At 33.5% G+C, this 23590-nt stretch overlaps 1 protein-coding gene across 1 annotated transcript; it reads right to left on the reverse strand.

Moving 5' to 3' along the window:
* Window positions 1–319: 319 nt before the first annotated feature.
* LOC125070843 lies at window positions 320–21935 on the reverse strand. Its single transcript, XM_047680831.1, has 8 exons — window positions 21813–21935; window positions 19943–19966; window positions 12011–12216; window positions 8453–8582; window positions 7477–7641; window positions 4172–4350; window positions 1002–1108; window positions 320–568 (listed from the first exon to the last, which is right to left on the reverse strand). Exons 1-8 carry the CDS (start codon window positions 21856–21858, stop codon window positions 460–462), a joined length of 966 nt encoding a protein of 321 aa, XP_047536787.1. The 5' UTR covers window positions 21859–21935; the 3' UTR covers window positions 320–459.
* Between the last annotated feature and the right edge of the window lie 1655 nt (window positions 21936–23590).

The following is a 23590-nucleotide window of genomic DNA, read 5'->3' on the forward strand; positions in this document are numbered from 1 at the left end:
GTTCTTCTAGAATATTCTAATATCATTTTTCATACCTATCTAGTACTACCTATGGTTGTCTACTTCTTAGCATTGTTTCTAGCGTGAAAAATCTTAGCATGAAGGTCGACTCACCTTAAAATGGCATTCTCAAATTGAATATTTCATTAAAAGGGTACAAAAATTAACATTCATGCAGTACCAGTGTCGCTAATGTAAAACCCTAGATTTAGATAATAAGGCAAAAAATTATGTACATGAGTTTATTGGGTATAAATAAAAAATATTATTATTATTCAAAAAAAGTAATTAAAACAAAATGTATCTTAATTTTTTTTATTTCTTGATGAATGAACATTCAAAAACTGCACTATTGGCTTACAAGACTTTTGAATAATTTTAATACAAATAATATCCAAGAACAGTTATTTATACAGCATTTTCAAAAAAGTGTTACGTCTATTGCATCCTTTTAAGTTTTTATCCAGTAAACGCCTTCTTCGTCATGTCCCACAGAACAGACATATATCGTTCTCCATTAAGAAGCAGCCGATTGACAACACCAGCGGGCTTGGCGGAGTCCCCATCACTATAAGTTTGAAACACTGTGTTAATTTATTAGAACGAACACAAAAAATGTTTTGTATCTAGTAATATTATAAATGCGAAATTAATTATAAGCTAGCGAAGTTGCTGACGACTAGTAGTTATCTATACCTATATACTATATATGTGTATGACTTTATTGATGTACTGGCTAATTTATAAGACCCCTTATTGTATAGAAGTTGATTGAAATCGATTTCCTAGATTTGATTTCATTGATTATGTTAGTTACATACAAGCCAAATTAATATAAGGTGTGTAATAAAGCATAATAAATCTATTTTATTTTATCTTTTATAAAATCGGACGAATGATGTAAGTGATACTGATAACCATCAGCCATATACATTGGCGCTGCAAGATATATCCTATATAATATTAAATCTTAAGAATTAGTTTTTCTCCCGAAAGTTTACCGGCATTTTATTGTCCAAGGGTTGTCGATGTAGTAAATGTGGAGAGATAAAACGGGGTAGGTTTCCGTCAATTTGTAAAGACATTCCGGGGCAAAGGGGATCGTCATCTGAAATAAGAGAAATGCATTTATTAAAATACATAATATATTGTTTCCTTTCCAAATGTAAAAGTACTAATTTTATCTGTGAATTCTTAATGAGGAATCGAAGAGCGTCATAGCTATTCAGTAAGATCTCACTCAATTTATTTATTTATTTAAATACATTATTGTACAATATTCGAGTGAAAAAAAGATAAAAATTAAAAAAAAACAATCTCTCAATATTGAATCTCAATCTCAATATTAATCAAGGCCAGATTTTCCATTAAACGGCTCATTGTAAATGCCAAATAATTCTATATATTTCAATAAAAATATTTTTTAGCAAGCTATAAAATAAAAATATAGCGAATAGATTATTACTAAAGTTTTTAATAATAACATTACCACTTATTTAAATAAAATAAGTAGATTTATCATAATTAAGTAGCCTCGGACCATAATTGAATCTACACCTATATTTGATATTACATATTTACTGAAATTATAATGCTATCCACATATCAGTAATGATAGAGATTAAATGATAATTTTAATGTCATTAATAACATTATATAACGAAGTTGATTATATGTATTAGTCACAATCATCGCTGGGCACATCGCATCAATTATATATTACTAGCGAATCGGTCCGGCTTCGCACGGGTTCAATGCTGCCACTAAATATACTACAGAATGTCTTACAACGTTCACAGTTTTTCAGTTGTTAGACAATACAAACCGCTAGGTCCCTGTAATATCTTCGAAAATTTTCATTTAAATTACATGCTGTAAAGGCCCATATTGGTCTATATTAAATGCACAATGTATTTAAGGTACTTAATTGGGTAAGGATTAATGCTGTATTGCTTAAAATAACTTCGAAAATAAGCCATTATTTCTCGTAAAAAGGCTAACCAACCCGGACTTTTTTGAAGATCTTTTTAAGGTGTACAATGCTGTAGTAAATTATTTTGATCTATCTCGTAGGGTTGAGCCTGCATTTGCAATGTAAGCACAAAAAATGTGTTTTTTTACGACATCACTTTGGAAACCTCTAAAATTATCAATGTTTCTCTGTTATATTGTTCATGTAAAGCTCATATAAAGCTTCCTATTGAATCAATCTATCTATAAAAAAAAACCGCATCAAAATCCGTTTAAAGACCTAATCATACATAGGGACAGACAGCGGTTAGCGACTTTTTTTATACTATGTAATGATAATGATGATGATAATGATGATTATTATTTATTTATTCACTTAAGGTAACCCAATAAAGTAAGGTTTCTAAGCTAACCCAACTGGATATCCTATGATTTTAAGGTATGTTCATGACAAATATTATAATATCAGATCAACTAAAATTTTGATGTGAAGCGATTGACATGTCTTGGGCGTTAAGAGCGTTTCGTATATATCATGACGCGACAACGATGACGCTCGAATGACGCTCCTCCGTCGCCCTCTAGTCCTATGTCTGTCCTGAGCCGTATACAATATATTATAATAATAATTCATCATCATCATCTCAGCCGTAAGACGTCCACTGCTGGACATAGGCCACTATATCATCAGCAAACTAAAGGTGAGTGATGTACTCCAGTCCAGAAGCTTGAAAACATCTTCTAAAGCAGCGGTGAACAGTTAGAGAAATAAGGTCTCCCTGTCTCACTCCTCGCTGCAGCTAGATAGGTTTCGAGTTCTGGTCCTGTAGTTGGACTGACATAGTGGCGTTTTCGTATAAACATTTTAGCACTTCGATGTACCGACAGCCAATTTGGCACCTCTGTCAGGAGACAGTACAGCCCAAGTCTCGATCGAATCGAAAGCTTTCTCATAGTCCACAAACGCTAAGCATAATGACAAGTTATACTCTTTGGTCTTCTATATAACCTGCAGCTATATAGCAGCTAGGTCTATGGTATTGAAGCCTTTAAGGGAACTGGCTTGTTCGGAAGGCTGGAAGTCGTCAAATTTGCGTGCGAGACGATTCGTAATGCTTCTCGAAAACAACTTATAAATGTGGCTCAGAAGTAAGATGGGTCTATCATTCTTCAGTAGGGTGTTATCGCCCTTTTTAAGGAAAAGCACCACCACACTTCTGTTCCACGTTTGTGATATAATTAGAACATATTATATATATTTTTGAATATCGATATAACGAAATGCATGTTTTTATTCCATTTACTCTACATTTAATTAATTATTACTCTACATTCAAATATTATCATGGATTTTCCAACTTATTTATATAACTTAATATCTAAAGCTAATTAAAATATTAAGTAGATAACATGCAGGTTTAAGATTTTGTGTGTCCGTTAATTGATTATTTTAATTTTATTAAATAACAAGAAATAACACCTCGTTCGCCTGACAAAGGTTTTCGGGAGAAAGATTTACAGCTTATAAATTCATGCTGATTAGTAGCGTGTTGAAGATGCATGAGCCGAGATGTCCCAGTGGTTACAACGCGTGCATCTTAACCGATGATTTTGGGTTCAAACCCAGGCAGGCACCACTGAATTTTCATGTGCTTAATTTGTGTTTATAATTCATCTCGTGCTCAAGCAACTCGTGAAGGAAAACATCGTGAGGAAACCTGCATGTGCCTAATTTCAACGAAATTCTGCCTCATGTGTATTCCACCAACCCGCATTGGAGCAGCGTGGTGGAATATGCTCCAAGCCTTCTCTTCAAAGGGGGAGGAGGCCTTAGCCCAGCCGTGGGAAATTTACAGGCTGCTAATGTAAAATGTAAAAATGAAGATTATTAAGAACATGAGAAAAGATGACAAACATGAGAAACATTTGTAATTACTAACCACAGCCCTTATACATTGACACAAAGAAATATTAACCATGCCTTACATCGCCAATGTATCGCAAGTTTTGGGAACTTATATGTATATTTGTGTCTCTTTAATTTGTAATATTTTTATTTTTGTGGGCATATTTTTATTACCCGGCAAAAATTTAGACCTTTAATCACAATGGGTAGCCCTTCAAATCGGGACACATTGGCAAAACAAAGAAAGTAATTCGCTAGTTCTTACGTAATACAATAAATGTGGTGTTTATTAACCTCAGCAATCTCTCTGCTATTGTATACTTCGAACCAATCCCTGCCCTTGGGTGGTTTGGTCAGCTTGCCGATGATCTGGAAACCAACACCGACTAAGTAGCCCTTATTTGTGAGAGCGAACCAAGGCAGTAGGTTGTCACATGACTTTTCCTTCGTCATGTTGTAGTGATAATGGGTTCCTGTAATTAAAAGTTTATATTTTATATGATGGCGTTACAAAATATATTTGGTAAGTTATAAGGATATTGTTAATTGGCGTTTTTAGTGGAATCTTGATGCACTATTTTAAAGAATACTTGGAAAATCCGTGTCAACGCTCATTTTGGGAGAAGACATGTTAACTTAATTATATTCCTGTCTATTATGATACTAAATCATATAATCTTACAATAGGTGTATATTATTATTATATGTATTGCCGCTTAAGCTATAAGCCCACAAAAGCTTTCTAGTAATAAATAAATGTGTCCATGAAGTATAATTCGAAATGATCAATTTCATTGTTTTTTTGCTCAACGATAATAATGAAAAATATGGAACAAAGATAATATTTGATAACTTGTAAGCAATATTACTTTATAAACATATATAATAATGTTATATATTAAAAGCGTAAGCCGATTTTTGTCGCAGTGATATGAGACGATAGCTACTCATAAATAATCGATTATTATCTCATTTTAAGGAGAATAGATATGCAGAATAATAAATTCTTCTTGATTGCAATTTACTAAATTGTTACGATTTAACAAATAATTTATTTTAGAGGACCGAAAAAAGTTACTGGCCGGATAGAGAGCGGTACTACGTCTGTATGAGAAAAACAATGAATAGTTATCGACAAACTCCAATATTAAATAAAATGTATACTATTTGACATTAAAAAAAATATTAAAAAAAGTTTTCATCATTTTGGCGCCAAATGTAGATAGGGACTTGCCGTTTACATTTAAATATAATCAAAACAAAACTATTATATACATATATTCTACCGCCAAACAGCAGTACAATGTATTGTTGTGTTCTGACTTGAAAGGTGAGCGAGCGACTACAGGCATAAGGGACACCTTAGTTACCGAGGTAGGTGGGGTATTAGCGATGTAATGTAAATATTATAATATACCATCAGGTTATCTATATCATAAAAAAATGGGTTAATTGTGTGCACAACTAAGACAACTTCCTATAATTATATTGTAGGCAAGAACTAAGCTTAGATATATTAGAGGTTTTTAAACATTATATGATAATATTCGGCCCGATAGCTCAGTAGCGATAGTTTGATAATGTCAAAAATGAATTATTGGAAGAGTCAGCATGTCACCAGATCAGATTCTGATAGAGTATGTTAGCAACGAAATCGGAAGACAGGTTAAAGAATCATCATCTAATATATACATATATATATATATATATATATACATTGTTTTAACTACTCACTCCATGAACCTATAATAGGTTATATTAAAAAAATATATGTCTAAAATGTCTAAAAATCCATTGATGATATGCCAACACATCATGCATAAATAGCACACATATTTTCCTGAACAATATTTATATTTCCCCTTCAATCTGACCGTAAAATTTAACTTCGTTTTGTGGTTCAATAGAATTAGTTAGGCTCAGATGGTGACAGAAGTTCATAATCAGTACACAGTTACTAATTTGCTATCACGCGTTGAAAGTTATCGTAATAATTAAAAAAAAAAAGATATGATAATTAATATCCAATCTTGTTCTAATTATAAACCTGGAAGATATAAGTTTAGATATAGAATAATTAGTCCTAAAAACAAAATATTATTTAAAGGTGTGCGGTTACAACAGGTGTCCTATTAAATTGAAAACGCATGAACAATTTTTTGGAAGGGAGAAAAGCTTGTACATTGGTTCCTTTAAAAAACGCTTGATCTTGCACCTTTCGCAATTGTTGTCAAAGAAGGCGTATAATATTTTGTCTAGTAATCTTTCCATCCTGCTTAACAAAGTTATGAGATTTTAATCGATATTAAATTGTAAAAAATAATCTATTTTGTTAAGATAAAGCATAAATAACATGTAATTAATTAAAAATGAAAACAGATTATATTTATGTAAACCGTAATGAGTATTTGAGGGGGTAAATATCTTTATAACTTGACAGTAGTATTTATCAAACAAAGTCAATATTTTCTGCAACTAATTAAAATAAAATAGGTATATCAATCCAACTTAAACGCTAGCGTCAGCTAGAATATAGATTCTACAAAGATGAGCCGACAAAAACGAATTATTTACCATCAATTTAAATAAAATATCAAAGTCAAATAACATAGTATTATCCCAAATATATTATGACAACTGTGTGTATTCTTGTAATGTTAGTCAATCTGATTTTCGAGATCTGTGATTATAAACAGCCCTGATTTCCTTTCATTATTGATTTTAGAGCAATTTATATTTTTTGAATTCTAGCATTTATTTAATACAAACTTGAATCGTTGATAACGTATTGCCTTAATTATATCATAAGCAAATTAAAAAAAAATACATTTTATTATCATAAATTGTCAGAAATCAATAATAGGTATGTCACAAATATCTTATATAATAGAAAGATGTATACATAGTAAGATTACAAAAGGGACCTAAAATTGTTTCTTATCACAGATTCCATCAATAGAAGCTTAATTATAATAATTCTTTTACTTGAAAAGCATTACAGTCAAATCAAGAACTTTATTTTTCACTCTTGAATGTTTAAGCTACTAAAATCAAAATCAAATAATTCTATATTTAGAAAGTCTCTAAAAATTACTTTTGAATCTCTATGTTACGGTATTGAATTCAATATAAAATCGTTTCGTGGTCTACACAATCAAAAGCTTTAGATAAATCACAAAATACCTCGAAATTACTTTTATTACTATATTGAGTTTATAAAATATAATATAATAATAATAATTAATTAATCGAAATAAAATGATTTTAAGACGAATTGCGTATTGATAGTAAGTGGGCACCACTGCCCATAGACATTAGCACTGTAAGAAATATAAACCATTCCTTAAACCTCAATGCGCCACCAATATTGAGACCTAAGATGTTGTGCCTGTAGTTACGTTGACTCACTCACCCTACACACCGGGACACAACAGTACTAAGTATTGCTTGTACTAAGTACAGTACTAAGTGTTGTTTGGCGGTACAATATTTGGTAAGTCGGTGGTACCTACCCAGGCGGGCTTGCACAATGCCCTACCACAATGTAAAAAATGAATAAATTTAAAAAAGATTTCTCAAAAAATAGTAATCTTATTCACCCATGTTAGGTATACAGTTCTGTTTCTTGAAAAGGGTAGTGTTGAGTTCTGCTTCGGTGCTAGGAATGCGCATGAGTTGACCGTCGAGATCATTAACAAATACGCCGCCATCTTGTAAAGTTGCACCGTTTTCCACTTGTGGACCAGCACCAGCTTTAAGGGACTCTGAAAGTAAATTAAATGTATATGTATTTAGGTGAAAATCTACTGGCATTCTTACCTTTCTGAATAGATATAGTGCTGTACTGTACTGTGGGTGTGGTAATTAGGGCCGGATTATTTTTTCTTGGAATCATTTATAATGACAATCACTGTTGTAATGACAATTGTAGTAGGAATACGTCAAATTATTCCAAAAAAATTGTACAATTGCCTATGTCATTCTAAGTCTTGATTTTACTTGTAATGTAACATGACAATAACTTAATAATGATAAAAATACAATTAAATCTTAATTTTTTCAAGAAACGTTTTATTTATATATTATATCACGTCTATCACATTAATGTCCTAAATTTAACGAGGACGAAACTGCGAAGCGCAGTTGTCTTTTCAATAATATTATATTATACGAAAAACTTATCCCATATGTGCTGCATCTTCTCTATATATAAAACAAACTCGCTTTTCGCCGTCTGTACGCTTATATATTAAACTACGTAATGGATTTTAATGTGGTTTTCATCGAAGAAGATAGCCATTATAATAGAGACAAGCCGAGAATTCCAACTATATAAGTTGGAATTCTCGGCTGTCCAACTATATAGGCCGGAAAAAAAGATTTTATTTTTAATCGTAAAAACATGTTTTTGAATCTAAAAATTGTATTTGGCCCTTATTGTACCCGAGTGAAGCCGGGACGGTTAGCTAGTCTGGTATAAATTTTATGTATGTTGATTTAGTATGTAGTTTTTTCAGGTATTACAAAAAAAAAGTCGCCACATTTGTTAGTATAGATATGAGACTAAAAACTTACCCTCAGAAACTAAATACTGTGTAATTGACCAATATTCTCTCGCAGGCTCTGTGTCTGATGCTGGAGGGTTCCACTTAACGAATCTCTGTTCAGGTCTAAATGACGGCGATACCAGCTCATCTACCGGGAACTGTACAAATAAAAAGTAAAAATACTTAAGAAAAACGTTAGATATTTTAAATAAATATTTTAGGTAATTCATGACAATTTTACCTGCGTCTACCGTTTTATTTATTTAACACAATTGAAAATATATATTATAAAAAATTCGAGATATGTATATCAATTTATACCAGCCAATTTTGTTAGACCAGGAGAATCGATCAATCACGCGTAAAAGAAAAATAAATTAACTTAAGAGAAAAATAATTTACTCTAATTCGAATTTTTTTTCTTAAATATGTATTTGTGTTTTTTTGGATTCAGTTTAAGGAAATTTTATTATAATTCTGTACTATTTATTTTTATTACAATGATTTAAATTTCTGGTTTACTATCCAGACACGATCCAGAAATCCAGAATAAAAAAGACATTAACAAAAAAAAAGTAGGAAGCAAATTTTAATCCTGAAATATTGATTATGATATTGTTTAGAAATACAAATATGCAAATATATTAAATGACTAAACTAAATCAAATAATGGCAAGATACCTCAAAGAACACACGGCGTGGAAATTAGAAAGATTGAATAGAAAAAAAAAATGTTTGAAGAAGTTTCTAGAAATAAATATAAATTATGAGTCCTACGAGTGATGAGCAATCGGTCTCCGGCCCTAACGTCTCGTTGATTCAAATAAATTAGATAAACGATTGCATTGTGACCAATGATGAAAGCAACAAATTGCTCTTTCGTGCCGAATAAGAATACGTAATCTCATCATAGTAATGGCTTTGACCTTAGGTATTGTGAACAAAAAATAATATAAACGAGCATATTGAAGACAAGTCCGGCTAATATGGAATTTCCTGTTAAATGCACATCAATTTGCACACTTTATTTCTCATAAATACCTCTTCCTTTAGTTCAACTTTATTTTTGATACTTTGAGTTTGAGTACAAAGTATCAAAGATGAAGTAAAAACTCGTACAGAACACACATTTGTTTTTTTTTTATACTACAGGCAAATGAGCAGGTTCACTTTATGGAAAGTGACTACCATTGCGCATGGACATCTGCAACACCAAACTTGTTTTTTAAGTCCTTTCGGTACGTTATCGTCTTTGCGAAATAGGCGAGTATGGTAAAAATATTTCGATTCTCCAAATTAGGTTAAAATCAGCGATTATACATTCTTTGTCACGACCTAAATAGAAAATTACAAAAACCATTTATTTATTCAACTTGACAAAAAGAACATTTTGGTAGAGCTTTGTGCAAGCACGTTTGGGTAGGTATCACCCATTCAGCATATATTCTTCCTCCAAACAACTATACTTAGTAATATTGTGTTAAGGTACACAGCATCTTAGTACCCAAAGTTGTTGGCGCATTGGCGATGTAAGAAATGCTTAACATTTCTAACAGCGCCTTCTATAGGCAGTGGTGACCACTTAAAATCATAATATATCATAAATAAATGCTGTAAATACTTTGGGAACTTCACCTTGTTGTGGCACCGATTAAAATTTCATTTATTTTGTACGTATTGTGTATAAATACTATAGAGGGCTAAAAGAAAGATAATAATCATTGTCATTGAAAAATTTCAAATCGTGACATTCGTTTTATGACAATTATAAAAATCCGCACCTACGACGCTGCGGGTGTAGTGTACGAAGTGCAGATCCTTCGCGCTTAAGGTTTCATTAAAAACACTCCAGGGGTAACAAGACTACATTGAGTCAGGAGTATAATAGAGCCGGAGTCTGCATGTCTTAAAGGTTTTTTTTACTGCCACAAAGCGCTCTGGTCGAATAACATGATAACTACGATACGAATTTTCTTATGTGATATTTTGTATAATCATGGATTATAATTATGATAGTCATAATACGAATTTATAAAAATATTTTACAGTGAATACAACGCCTTTTGGGCTGTTCTAATACACTGAATTAATTACAAATAATAAAATTTCATGGGTCCGCTCCCCAATAAGTAAATATGCATATTATATACGTAACAAATTGCCCGCAACGACATCGTAGGGATAAAATTCATATAAAGTTACCTGTCCGATTCCCCCTACTCCTTGAAATAATATCAAAGAATCCTTTCTTAGTCTAAGCGTCTACATCGTGAATGGAGTAACTATACTAAATTCAAAGTGAATTGGACCTATAGTTTCGTTGATCTCATGATCATATCATTTTTCTTTTCATGAGATCTACAAAGTAGTAGTACACTTAATAACAAGATGAATTCGAAAATCGTTAAAGTTGGTCCCAAGTTCTGTCGTGACCGAAGGAAAAAGGGAACCATTTTTATATATAGATTAAGTGTACCGTTTACCACAATTGGTGTGGTGGTGCTACGACTTTGTGTCTATTTCATACACTACGTAACGAATTCCGTAATAAAACATCGAACAAAATACAAATCAATGTCAACACATGTAATCGTTTTACAACGTGATCTTATCGGGGATTTAGTTGTAATACGAAAAAAAATATTTATCGTTAATTTTCAACTTATCTTTTTTAATGTCGTACTTTCATGTTACTATCCTGTATATAAAAACAAATACATCGATGTTAAAATTACACATAATCTTCAAATTCAAAATTAATTATATGACGAAAGAATATATAATTTCAAATATTTAGATTTGTATATAATATGTCGTTGGCAAAATCTGAATAAATGTTATCTTATTAAAATATTTTATGTGATTCATTCTAAATAGTTTAAATTTATTATTAGAAATATAGGTTAAATTTTAACCGTTTGTTTTAAAAATAACGATTACTTTTACATCTTTAGTATATCTAATAGCCAGTACCTTAATGTTTGTCAACGAATATACTTTAATACTTAATTTAATAATCCTCCTTATCGAAATTCTTCGTTAATGATGATTTTGATAATCAGCACCGAATGCAGACATTCGCAAATGATTTAATCATTAATGGAAATAGATCAAAACGATTTTTAATGGCCTTAACATTAATTCAATCGACATGAATCATGGGAAAATCGGCTATATACAGGGATGCTGTAGCTTCCATAGCATTCTGTTATGTATATTCCGTATGCAATACCTAAAGGTACATATAGCACTTAGTTCCGAGACTTAAGAATTTATACACTAAGATATAACCGTTGGTTCGGTACCGTACACTTTTTATTTTACCGTAAAACATCAACACTTGGTACTATTGTGGTGCGGTTTCAAGGGTGACTGAGCCAGAGATCTTGAAGAGACAGTGTCTATGAGTTAAGGGGACCCCGTATCATCAGGAGATCATTGGCTATTTAAAAAAAAGAAAATAATGAATACAATTATAATTTCGTACACAACTATACATTTGTCAATGGGTTTATTATATATTTTTTCTGGCTCGTACTATTAAAACGAACTTTTATAAGTATAATAACATAAAAATAATACGTACGGCTAATTGTATACCCGAAACAAATCCCGTAGGATCATATAAGGGACACAGAGTTCGCCCAGTTGAACAGTAGAGACGTAGCTCCTCCATTGGTCCAGGTGGACGTTCTGTTCTCCGCCATCCTTCATTCTCTGCCTGCGTGATAGTTCGGGGTATTTTATAGAAGTACTCCTTGTCAGCGAGCGCATCAGTCCAGCCAAATTTTACTGCAAATGAAAGCCAACGTTGTAGAAAACAAAACTACTCAAAAGGAACGGTGACCATTGTACAAATACTAGAACTTTTTACAGGCTGTATTGTTTCTTCACACTACCACGATGTAGGTATAAAATATTCATTCCGAACCGGTAGTAGCTTCACTTAATATAGTTTGTAAAATGACGATTCAAAAGTACTGTGTAAGCCTACTTGAATAAAATATATTTTATGTTGTTTATGATTTTGGTTTTGATATGAACAAGATTCATTCAATCTATAATTCATTCTGTGCTTTTACAAATTGTTATTGTTAATCTTTAATATGTATATATGTTTTCTTTATTATTTAAGAAAGAACTTATTTTGTGTACCGTTACTGATACTGACGATACCATAAAACTAAATATAAACTTTATTTATATTATGCCACGCTAACTAAGACCTATCATATTCGCCAAGCCCTGGAAGTTTGCACCGGGAACGTAGAATCAAAAAGAAAGGGCTTGTTTCGCGAAGTCGGACAAGACGTGTCCCTGCAAGCACTCTTGCTGGCGTAACTCGAAGGACAGTGGGATCGTTTACACTTACGCATCCATAAGTATAAACGCAACCTCTCCTTATCGTGCAGAGAACGATTATTGCAAGTAGTTTGATAGTCAAGAAACCAATATAACCTGGATTGAGTCCCGAGAATTGGAAGAGTATCTTTTTAAGGTTTCCGCGCGTGCTGCTAGGTAAGACTGTTGGTGCCATGCCTAGTTTTGTAGGATCGTCATCCTATTAAATTACGATAATAATTGAATAGAAAGAAGAAAATCTGCTGTACAGCCAGAGACACGTCATACTTATATTATGTAATTGTAAAATACCTGCATACGTTGTTTTTTAATATTCTGCTGATCACTTCGCTAATCATAAATGTTTGAGCTTCGCTTGCTCCCCCACCGTCGTTATGCCGCTGTTCGTGTCAGTTATAGTGACCGTGTATTTGTTGAGAATAGCCGTTAAACAATCTCTAACTACCCTTCACCTGACTCTTATTAATATTTTTATTTTATTTATATATAAGAATTTGTTTTAAGTAATATCTACAGCAAAGTTTATTTTACAAAATAATATTAAAATAAAGAAATATATATATTTAGTTTTCAACGACATCATTATCTTTTTAAGACCTGCAATCACGAATAGCAAACAAACGGGAGGTGTCGTGGGACTCCCGAATGGAACGATGTTTTGTTACATATAACATAATGAAATTAATTAATATCGTTTGGTAATAATTGAATAACAATGACATTTTAATAAATTAAAAATTAAAAAAAAATGTTTAAATGATATAAGATCGTATCAAAAATAAAGAAATAGTGAGAAAGAGAGTGGGAGGGGGAAGGTCACCTACATAAAGCATATCATTATCTTTTTCCTTACGTGAAGATGTCGCCTGTTAGCAAATTTTTATAAAAGATCTTCGTGTAAAAAAAGTACGCCCTACACCTGGTAGACAAATGTGGCTTATTTCTTAATCTTATCTCTTATCTGTTGATCATAACACACATGTTAGGATTTCATGCAACATTAAGTTTTTAATATATTTCTTTAACGCATCATTTAATGCAAATCCGACAGTAATAGCTTATTGGCTTTCTCGATTTGCTTTAAATTATATTTTAACTCATAGATAATCAATCATAATACTATAATTATTGCTTATTAACGTAATCGTTTCTAAATTACCTGTGACGGTAAAAAAACGCCCGACGCAAAATGATGCACGTGTGCGATTTTATTTTACAAAACTAGATGATAACCCGACTTCGCTCGGGTAAAATAAATAAAACTAAACAAATATAAATTTAAATACACGTACCCCTGTACCCCTGCTATTTGGAACACAATTTCTAAATGCACCCGTAAACGTCATCGTTGAACTTCATGGATTTAATATCGAATTGATGTTTACTTGAATAAACTTGATTTGATTTGATTTGAATAATCTCGATTATACGAATTTTTGGGATATATGTTATCGACTAAAAAATCTTTATCCCTTTAGGATCTATAATTGTTTCGGATCGGATCTATCGTAGACCTGTATGAAATTATTAATATAGGTTTGCATAATGAATCCACATTGTATTATCTTATATATTTTTAGATCAGCGTAAGCCCATTGTCTATACTCTTTCTTTTAACATATCCTGGAACGCAATCCGACGAGACTGGAGAGAGTTTAGAAACAAGACTAACGCTTTTGCATTGAGAGTGTAACACTGCCAATTTACTAACTTCGGGTTGTTTATGATCAGAAAAACCCAGTAAATTTTACCAAGCCTGGGACTGGAATTTTGTAGCGCATATAGTATTGCCCGAAATCGGTCTTGATTTTGCAAAAATGCAAGAACAAGACCAAGACTGGCTAAGTCTCGTCTTGTTCTTGCATTTGGTCAACACTAACCACATGCCACCAACGTGACAGTTACGTAGTAGCGGTTATTGTTTTTTTTTTCCTTTAAATATATAATTTATGTTGTTGGTATAAATATAAGTTTAAAAGACAGTTAGTGTCATATATAATAATTAATGTAATCAATTAAAAGTGCATTAATATATGTTTAATGAGTTTTGATATGATATTGTATTTTATATGATAATTACTTACGTTAGTGTTTCGTGATAATATATTGTTCAAAAATTATTTTTAATTTAAAATATATTATTATTTGTTCCGTCATCGATATCCGGAATCCATGTTGAGTTTAGTCTCTGTTTTTCAAGTGTTCCGTCGTTGTTTACCCCCCTGCTTCCGGCCACCAACGCCCTCTAGATTAGTTTCGCTCTTTGTCCGCAGAGAGTTTTGGTGGTCACATTTATAGTTTTATTTCTTCATTATAGCGTCGTTTTTCAAAGTGTTCAGACGTGTTTCCTAATACTACCTACTTTTTGAATATAAAGTAGATTAATACTTTCGAATACAGTTTTGTGTTAAATTGGTAAAAGTTAAAGTAGAATAGGAATCCCCTTGCTTTTACAATGAATAATAACGAGGAAGAAGTAGTGGTTCGACGAGCTGAGAAGAGACAAAGGAATGACAGTGAGGCTTCGGATACATCATCAAGTTCGAGTAGCGTGGAACGAGAAAGGTCTGATGAATCAGAAGGTAGGCAATCTGAACCAAGACCAAGGAAGCGGGCGCGATTGGTGAGTCAGTTGCAATTTGAAATTTTGTCACAACAAGTAGCGTTCTTAACGAGTTTGATAACGCAGTCTCATAAAGAAGTGAATGCTAGTAATATTAATGAGTCATCCTCGAAAGCCGTACCTTTTTCAAACGATAATATGGTCGAGGGAATCAATTTACAACTACCCGCCAATGTTTGTGTAGAAAAGGCTCAGTTAAATATTTCGGATTACGCGACGGTAGTTAAAGATCCAATTTTTCCAAAATCAAAAGAAAGTTATTTGAAAAGGTTGGAAGAGTTACAAAGATTTCAGTCGGAAGAATGGAGTTCAATTAGGTTTGCAGAAGTACAGAAAAAGTACCTTACTTCTCCGGGCTTTGTAGAACTCAGTGTTAATGACGAACTAAAACGTTATTTACCGTCTACTAGTGAACACATTCGTTTAGACTTAATGGAACGTTCTTTTGCGGCAATCACTCACGCGCTTTTAGTTCAGAAAGATGAATTACGCAATACTTTACAATGCCTTATTAATTGGTCAACTGAAAAGGAAACAGTATTGACGGCCACAACCCTTTTTGAGAAGGTAGAAGATTTATTTTGTAAAGATTCGAATTTTATGAAAACAAGTGACGACATATTACAAATAGTATGCGGTAGAAGAGCGGATTTAATTCAGTTACGTAGAGATTCGATTCTTAAACAAATTTCTGATGAATACATTAGTGCTATTTTAGAAAGGGTACCCCCTAATTCAATTAACTTATTTGACAGTAACTCGCTTAATAGTTACATGCAAAAAGTAGGGGGGCTGAGAAACTTTATCAAAATATGGGCCCAGCAAATTCAATGCAAAATCAAAACTACGATGCGGGTCGTCCCAGTACTAGCAGTGGATACAGAGGTAATTTGTCTAATTATAAGCACAAGGAAAGTTCCTTTCGAGGTTCCCGAGGCCCTCAGGGAAAAGCTAAATCTAGCAACCGAAAAGGAACTAAAGGTAAGAAATCCAGTGCGAGACCTGCAGGATATCCAAAAGGCAAGACATCTCGTTCCCGCTCTCCCGTTAAAAACAAAACTCGACGTGCATGACTACAAACGCTTTCAAGGTGGGTGTCTTATGCGATATCGACATATTTGGAAAGATCTAGGAGCTCCACGCCACATCTGCAAACTTCTAGGCGGTATTCACATTCCTTTCATAATGAAACCGCCTCTGGTATATCCAAGCCAAATAACAATGTCCAGTTTTGCAACAAAGATATCTCCAGTAATGTCACAACAAATCAAAAGCATGATAGACAACCAGATTCTCGAAAAAGTAGAAGTCTCTCCCAGCTACCTGTCCAACTTTTTTCTAATACCAAAACTAGATGGATCGGTACGTCCAATCTTCAACCTGAAAAGATTGAACAATTTCGTGAAAGTCGGAAATTTTCGGCTATTCAGTCATTTCCGGATACCGTCTTTCCTACAAAGCAAGGACTGGATGGTGAAATTAGATTTGAGCCAGGCTTATTTTCATCTGCCAATCGCGCCTCAACATCGCAGATTTCTCAGAATGAGCTACGAAGGGTCGCTTTATCAAATGACGTGTCTACCTTTTGGTTTATCATCAGCGCCCAAGACATTCGCGATGGTCACAAATTGGATAGCGGAGTATCTAAGAAGCAACAAAATACGATGTGTTGTTTACCTAGACGACTTCCTGCTGGCCAGCCAATCCTACGAGCAGCTTCAGCATCAGGTAACATTTACAATATGCCTGCTGCAGCATCTAGGATGGACGATCAACTTCGACAAATCTGTTCTGGTTCCGACACAACACCTAGAATTTCTAGGTGTTACTTGGGATACACGGAACAATTCCAAATCCCTGTCGGAACCAAAGTGCCGGACGCTACGCATGGCATTACAAAAACAGATGTCGAAAGGCAGTTGGTCCCTCAGACAGGCCCAGTCCCTAATGGGGAGACTCAACTTTGCCTCCTTCGTTGTTCCCAGAGGGCGAATTCATTGTCGAACCATACAATACCACAGTCGACATTTTCCGAAAAGTCACCCTCACTATCAGGTGATGATTCCGAAACCAGTTCTTATCGAAATGGAATGGTGGATGAAGATGGCAACCAGCACATTACCGATACATTCGAAACCCATCACACATCTACTCACGACGGATGCATCCGATATAGGTTGGGGAGCCCAACTAGGACACATGAAGTTAGCAGGTCAGTGGACAACAGCTCAGCTATCCTGGCATGTGAACTGCAAGGAGTTATATGCGGTCCACGCAGCGGTATATCACGAACGACGATTGCTGAAAAATGCTCACATATTACTTCAGTCGGACAATCGTACTGTTGTAGCATACATAAACAAGGAAGGTGGAACGCGATCAAAAAACCTTCTGAAGTTAACCAGACAACTCCTAGTTCTATTGGACCAATTAAATGTACATCTGACTGCACAATATCTCCCAGGCCGATACAATACCGAAGTAGACGCATTGTCACGCAGAAGAACAGCCCCAGAATGGCATCTCCTAGAACCAGCGACGAAAGTCATATTCAAAATGTGGGGGACGCCGGTGGTGGATCTGTTTGCATCAGAGACAGCTCATGTCGTAGCCAGGTATGTAGCATTAGATCCAGACGAAAAAGCCCTAACTCGCAATGCTTTTCTGCATCGCTGGAACTACAGCCTAGGCTGGCTATTTCCACCGCCAAATCTGATACCGCAGGTGCTGTCTCATCTGAACTCTGCCCAAGGTCAGTACATATTAATAGTTCCGAAATGGAACAAACCTTTTTGGACTGCAGACCTACAACAGCGAGCTCTTCAACAACCGTTCCTGATACCAGATCTGTCGCAAGTCTTAATAGACACAAAAACTGGCCGTCATCCGCCAGAGATGAGGAACATACTCTTGGAAGCATGGTTGATTCGAGGTGGGTAGATTTAATTCAAGATTGGTCTGAGGAAGAAAAATCATTATTACTAACGAGCTGGAGGAAATCAACCATACGTACTTACATACCGGCTTGGAACAAATGGAAAAAGTGGTGTATAGATCAATCAGTTGATTTTAAAGATCCACACCCGTCATCTGTAGCTCGCTATCTAGCATATCTCCATAATAATCAAAGGTTAGCATATCGAACAATTCTCGTTCATAAATCGGCCATATCTACCTTTACAAAGACTAGTGAACAAAATATATCATCTAATTTCCTAGTAAAGCAAATTTTAAAAGCAATTTCTACAAAAAATTTAAAATCACCAAAACCTCCAATTTGGAATCCCAGAGTACTTTTAAAGTTTTTAAAGAATCAGAGTCCCGATGAAGAAAATTTCTTTCATGTTTCGAAACGCACAGCCATCTTGCTTCTTCTTGCTTCGGGTCGAAGAGTGCATGATCTAACATTATTAAGATGTGATTCAGAGCATCTAATAGATGAAGGTAATTTTATTATTATGTGGCCAGCTTTTGGTTCCAAGACAGATTCCGCTATTCATAGACAATCTGGCTGGAAAGTGATACAGCATCCCGAGAAGAACTTAAATATAGTATATTGGATTCGTCGATTATTGGAAATATCACAGGAAAGGCGTAATGAAGGTAAATTCTTAGAATTATTTATTACACCTCGAAGGCAATGTAAACCAGCGTCGAGGACAATTATTGGAGGATGGATCAAAAGTGTACTTCGGGAAGCTGGGATTGAAGCGACTCCTGGCTCGGTACGTTCAGCTGTCTCATCATTAAATTGGTTAGAAAACTATTCAATTGATCAAATTCTAGCTACTGGTAATTGGAAACAGGAACATACTTTTAGAAATTATTACCAAAGACAGATAAGAAGTTCTGATAATATTGATTTAAATAAAGAATTATCATTGTCACAATATTTTGAGGCAGTATAGAATTTTTACGTTGATTTAATCAATAATTTAATCAAATATGATATGTAGTTAAGTATAAAAGGATTTTACTTGAATTAATTCAGAAGTAATGATTGTTTTGTATCACAACAAATTACAACACATTATAGCATCAATAGTATAATTATATACGGTACCAGGAGAAAACAAACACATCACTCAACATGGATTCCGGATATCGATGACGGAACAAATAATAGAGAGTTTTACCTACCAATAAAACTTACCTATTATTTTTCCTGAGATATCCGGAATCCAAATAATTCCTACCTGGTACATACGCTTATAATGAAGAAATAAAACTATAAATGTGACCACCAAAACTCTCTGCGGACAAAGAGCGAAACTAATCTAGAGGGCGTTGGTGGCCGGAAGCAGGGGGGTAAACAACGCCGGAACACTTGAAAAACAGAGACTAAACTCAACATGGATTCCGGATATCTCAGGAAAAATAATAGGTAAGTTTTATTGGTAGGTAAAACTCTCTATTATCCTGGGTACAGAGTACTTTCTTACATAAGTTTGCAATAGAAATAGCGACATTTAATATATTATTTTGCTTGTTTTGTAAATACATAAGTGGTCTGGGAATAATAATTATTCTTACCTCTTAGTCCATTGTATTGAATACCTGAAACAAAAATTAAACAGTTTTAATTATTTCATTACATATTAAATTCAAAATAAATACAATTATTACGTAAAATTTTTACTAAGACACTGGCAAAAACCGAACTTCTTCACTGAGAGCATCCGTTTTATGAATATTTTAGTACACGATTTCATAACACAAGTTATTTAAATCTATCTACTTTATATTAAATTTAAGGAACACGGCCATCTGACTTCTTCGACCCTTAAAGGAATCATTAAAATATTGTTATATTATCTTTATGGTTGACATTAAAGTGACAGCCAGGATACATTAAAAATATAAACTCTCGGAGAGTAATATACGAGGACTTCAAGTCAGGACAACAAGCAAGGAAAAAAAATAAAATCTGCATATATAATATTCGTCCGAGCGAGAATGGAACCTACGTATATAGAAACAGTTGACGCCACTGGCGTGAGATTAATTGTTTGTGAATTTTATCCGAATCTGTTAAGCAGTTTTGGCGTGATTACGTTAAAACTGCTGAGTGCTGAAAGCATTCGAATGAAATTGAAACGGAAATTGAAGAGGTACGCCCTGGATTTAGAAAAATGACTAATTAAATTGAATTTGTAAAACTACTACCTGTATTTATTTATTTAATTATTTATTTAATTGGAGATCATACAGCCGTTAATAAACAAAAATAACAAATACTTAATAACTGTTAGGCCAATAACAGTTCTCACATATAACATTAAAGAGACTGGGAATAGTAAAATAAATGAAAAAAAAAACCAAAAATGATAACAACAATACATATAAAACTAAGTGTTAGGGATAGATATAGCTTAAATATATTGCAGGTGCGGGGGCCACTAGTACCTAATAATAAATTGAATCACGACATTCCCGTACATCAAATTAACAAATGTACGATGCTTATATTACGTAAGAACATTACGTGTGTCTAGTATTATGATTTATTCAAAATATACTAGATGATAGGAATTATCTGTCTTTTTTCTTCCAATCTTTTTATTTTTTCGCTGGAAGAACGCTCTTACGCGTTTTCTCCTACGCGACGTAGAATACCTATTAAAAATCAGCGGTACCCACTCCGTCTTTTCAGGAGGGTATCTTGGGATCGCTTGCGCATGCTACGAGACGCCCCGACGGTTGGCCCACCATCGTGGGCCTCCACGATAGAGGAGTTCCCGGGTACAGAGAACTAGACGACGCTTACAGCGAAGTAATGGGGGATCAAATGATAAATCACAAACAAAGAAAAGTGCTTTCCAAAATTCAAAAATTTAATTAGTTAGCGCCATCTAGCAGAACCAGGTTGTAACATACGCACTTTAGAATTACTGTTAATAAAATTTACATAAAGCAAGTTCAGTGCAATTATAAGATAAACTAAGTTGTTTGTTTTTTTCTATTTTGTTTTTAAGGACAACTTATTAATTTAATAAATAAAAAATGCTTTGACTTTATGAATATCACAAAGACCTTTAGGAAGAACAAAACTTGTTTGTGAGCTATTTATGGAAAATATATAGGTACATGTATAAAATATAGTAATATATCTGATAAATGCTAAGCTTAAGCTTCTTTATGATTATCCTCATAATACAGCTTATTCTGTGTTCCGAGGGATTAGGTCGCATTTTAAATTTTTCTATACAACGGAATTACTATATTATTTTTATTATAACATTATAAGCAGACCACCGAAGTTAGTTTAGATCAATGAACTCGAATAAACATTAAAAAAAAAAAAACATGAATCGATCCTGACGACATATTCTTAGATAACAATTAATTTACTAGTGTTTATAGTTTTGTCTTTGAACACGTAATTAAAAAAAAGGTAACATACCGGACGTCAAACTTGCAACAGCAAATAATACTACCAAAATTTTCATTATTAGGTGACACTATTTTTTAAATCGCGCGTTACTTTTATTATAAGGACTACGTAACCGGTTAGACTCGAGACGCACAGACAACTGATGAATACCTACCGTAGTCAACTGAGCAATAAAAGACGAATGAAACGAGTTATTCAGTAACTATTGATACTCATCTCACGAAAATAAATTTTAGTTTTTAGTAAAAAATAAGGGTTATATATAGCATCTATTGACTTCAATGTTTAATCTACAAAATTGGTACACAGACGTTCAAGTGATAGGGTAACATCCAAATAAATTGATAACCTCCTTATTAAAACTCAGCTAAATAAACTATTATTTTATATAAAATGGTGATAAAAAACTTTTTAATTCATTAAGTATTCAATTATTCATAAACTGGCTTGATAATTATTATTAGCAACCCGGGGTTGGGAGGTTCGCAGTATACTCCCGTGCCTCGGAGAGTACGTACTTAATCTATCACCGATAAAACTGATCATATTTTAACAAATTTTACTGTCTACGGGAGTTAATTTTTTACCCCTATTCTGTGCTGTACTGTAAGAAATATTTACTATCCTCACGACGTCAATGTGGCACCAACCTTAAGTACTAAGATCTTATGTCCCCTGTGCCTGAAGTCACTGGCTCACTAATCGTTCATACAAGAACACAATAATCTAAGTATTGTAGTTTGGCGGTAGAATAAATCAACCACGGTATATTTTTTGTAATCTATGTTTAATTCATTTGTCATATCTTATCCCATGTAAAAAACCCATAAACCATAAGTAATGTGGCTAAAAAGTTTTATTTATAGATATTTTTTTGAGTCAGTATTGTAAAAAATTGGCAAATAGCAATCGACGTCTTATGTTGCGAGAGGCGCCGAGCAGGCGTTATAACAACTTGGCGACGGGCCCGCTGATAAGTGATCAAACTAATTTCGCTTGCTGTGATATACTAAATTAAAATTAATAAAATATTTCAGGGTGCTTCCTTATTAATAAGTAATCTATCTTTATTACTTATCATAATCTATCTATTTATCTATGTATCTATATAACTTATCATAGAGAAAATTAAAAATATATAGTTCAAACGTGTGATTTTTTCCTAATGTTTGACTCAAACAGTTTTAACTCATTTTGTGTTCAAAACTCTATGCACCCGTTTGGGTGTAGTTTTTCTTTCAATCATAAATCATGAATGCATGATATTCCAATCCATAAATCGAATTTTGAAATATTTGTTACATTATCAAATTTATCGTTCCAAAATTTATATTTCAACTTTATTCCAAAATTACAGGGACGGTAAACCGAGTATTTTAAACGTAATTATCTTTAATATATGGACAAAAGACCTCGCAATCTATTCCAAACGTCAGCTATACATACTGCGACCGTTTCATCTCTTAAGACTAAAGCTGGCTTTTGTCGCGAGTAATAGTATTAGCAGAGAACATTCTTCTACCAAACCACTTACCAGTTTCGGAATGAGTGAACAAAATTGGTTCGAGCCATTCGGTAGGTAGTGGTAATTAAAGTACCTCTGGAGAAATTTCCCATATTGCAGTCGCATTAATCTTCTTCTTTCGTTTAAGTGCTCACTGTCACCTATGGGAGTTCTTAGGTCGTAAAATGATTTCTTAGCACTGTGTTCACACAAAATCGATCGTCACTCGCCGCATATACCCAAAACCGGCTTACCGGTTTTACTGTGTTTAGTCAGTTAAATA

The sequence above is a fragment of the Vanessa atalanta genome, chromosome 18 (assembly GCF_905147765.1).
Source record: "Vanessa atalanta chromosome 18, ilVanAtal1.2, whole genome shotgun sequence".
Classification (NCBI taxonomy): Eukaryota; Metazoa; Arthropoda; class Insecta; order Lepidoptera; family Nymphalidae; genus Vanessa; species Vanessa atalanta.